The sequence below is a fragment of the Panthera tigris genome, chromosome B1 (genome assembly GCF_018350195.1).
Source record: "Panthera tigris isolate Pti1 chromosome B1, P.tigris_Pti1_mat1.1, whole genome shotgun sequence".
In the NCBI taxonomy this organism is placed as follows: Eukaryota; Metazoa; Chordata; class Mammalia; order Carnivora; family Felidae; genus Panthera; species Panthera tigris.
Window position 1 is genome coordinate 75,756,499 of NC_056663.1, and position 1,671 is coordinate 75,758,169.

Consider the following 1,671-nt stretch of genomic DNA (forward strand, 5'->3'; position numbering starts at 1 on the left):
GAAAGGGAAGAAGAAAGGGTTTCATGTTTAGTTAAAATATGAAGTCTTAATCGAGTTTCTTGGGCAGAATGAACACCAATGATAGCTACTTCTTTTCTTCTAAAAATTTTTTTTAATGTTTATTTATTTTTGAGAGAAAGAGAGAGAGAGACAGAGTGAGAGTTGGGGAGGGGCAGACAGAGAGGAAGACATAGAATCCAAAGCAGGTTGCAAGCTCTGAGCTGTCAGCACAAAGCCCAACGAGGGGCTCGAACTCATGAGCTGTGAGATCGTGACCTGAGCCAAAGTCGGATGCTTAACCAACTGAGCCACCCAGGCACTGCCTACACAAATTCTTCATAGTTGACTTGTCCATCTCCATCAATATCTGCTTCCCTGATCATTTCACCTACTTCTTCATCTGTTAGTTTTTCTCCTAAGTTTGTCATGACATGACATAGTTCTGCCGCACTGATGTGACCATTGATATCCTTGTCAAAGACTCGGAATGCCTTCTGAATTTCTTCTTTACTATCTGATTCTTTCATTTTTCTAGCTGTCATAGTCAAAAACTCTGGGAACTCAATGGTGCCATCATTGTCCGCATCTACCTTGTTGATCATATCCTGCAATTCGTCTTCTGTTGGGTTCTGACCCAGTGACCTCACGACAGTTCCAAATTTCCTTGTTCTGACAGCGCCACCACCATCTTTGTCAAATAGAGAGAAAGCTTCCTTGAGCTCAGCAATCTGTTCTTCTGTCAGCTGATCAGCCATGGTGCAGGTGAAGGGAGGAAGAACAGAGGTAATGAGGGTGACTGCACCAGCGCAGGGGCTGTGATGGTGGGGGTGGCTCTACTGCTGCTGATACTGCTGCTTCTGCCAAGGCACAGTGTGCTTAGGGCTGTGTGGCCACCAGACTGTAAGTATCAGCCCTACACCTGCAGAGCTCCCAGCACCATGGCCTCATAGAAGCACTTTTTACCTTTTTATTATTTTTAAAGTTAATTTATTTCTTTATTTGGTGTGTGTGTGTGTGTGTGTGTGAGAGAGAGAGAGAGAGAGAGAGAGAGAGAGAGAGTGCTGGGGAGGGACAGAGACAGAGACAGAGAGAGAGAGAGAGAGAGAGAGAGAGAGAGAAACCCAAGCACGCTCCACACTGCCAAGGCAGAACCCTACTTAGGGCTTGAACCCATGAACTGTGAGATCATGACCTTAGCTGAAGCCAAGAGTTAGAGGCTTAACTGACTGAGCCACCCAGGTGCCCCTATGAGCACTTTTTAAGTCTGCTTTGTTGGAACTTTGTAAGCAGGGCACCGGGTCTATTTTTCCAAGGGGTTTTATTGGCTCTGTAAAGTCAGCTTTAGTTCCTTAAATCTGTCTGGCCACATCTGAATCTATGCACATTTATCTCACATATGACATTCCAATTAAAGCTTAGGAAATATAGCTAATATTTCCAATTGTGTTCCTTTATAAGGACAATAAATTCTTATCGAATTTATGTAAATAAATAATAATTTTGCCACAAAAATAATACTGAAGAGTTTCTGAATTCAGGAGGGATCAGATATAGAGAAAAAAATAAATGTTTCATCTTTGTTTACAATAGTACACTTTACCAAATTGCTGTCAGGGATAACTTAAAGTTTCCTCAAATCTGGAAAAACAAAACATTTAAAGAACCAGAGCT

General features: G+C 42.4%; 1 protein-coding gene across 1 annotated transcript; it reads right to left on the reverse strand.

Annotated features, from left to right (window-relative positions):
- Positions 1-323: 323 nt before the first annotated feature.
- On the reverse strand, positions 324-755 carry LOC102960923 (calmodulin-like). Its single transcript, XM_015538385.2, has one exon. The coding sequence runs from the start codon at positions 753-755 to the stop codon at positions 324-326; it is 432 nt and encodes a 143-aa protein (XP_015393871.2).
- Positions 756-1,671: the final 916 nt, after the last annotated feature.

What these genes read in the sequence shown, in the direction of transcription:
- LOC102960923 (XM_015538385.2), bottom strand. Translation starts at nt 755, where the DNA reads ATGGCTGATCAGCTGACAGAAGAACAGATTGCTGAGCTCAAGGAAGCT.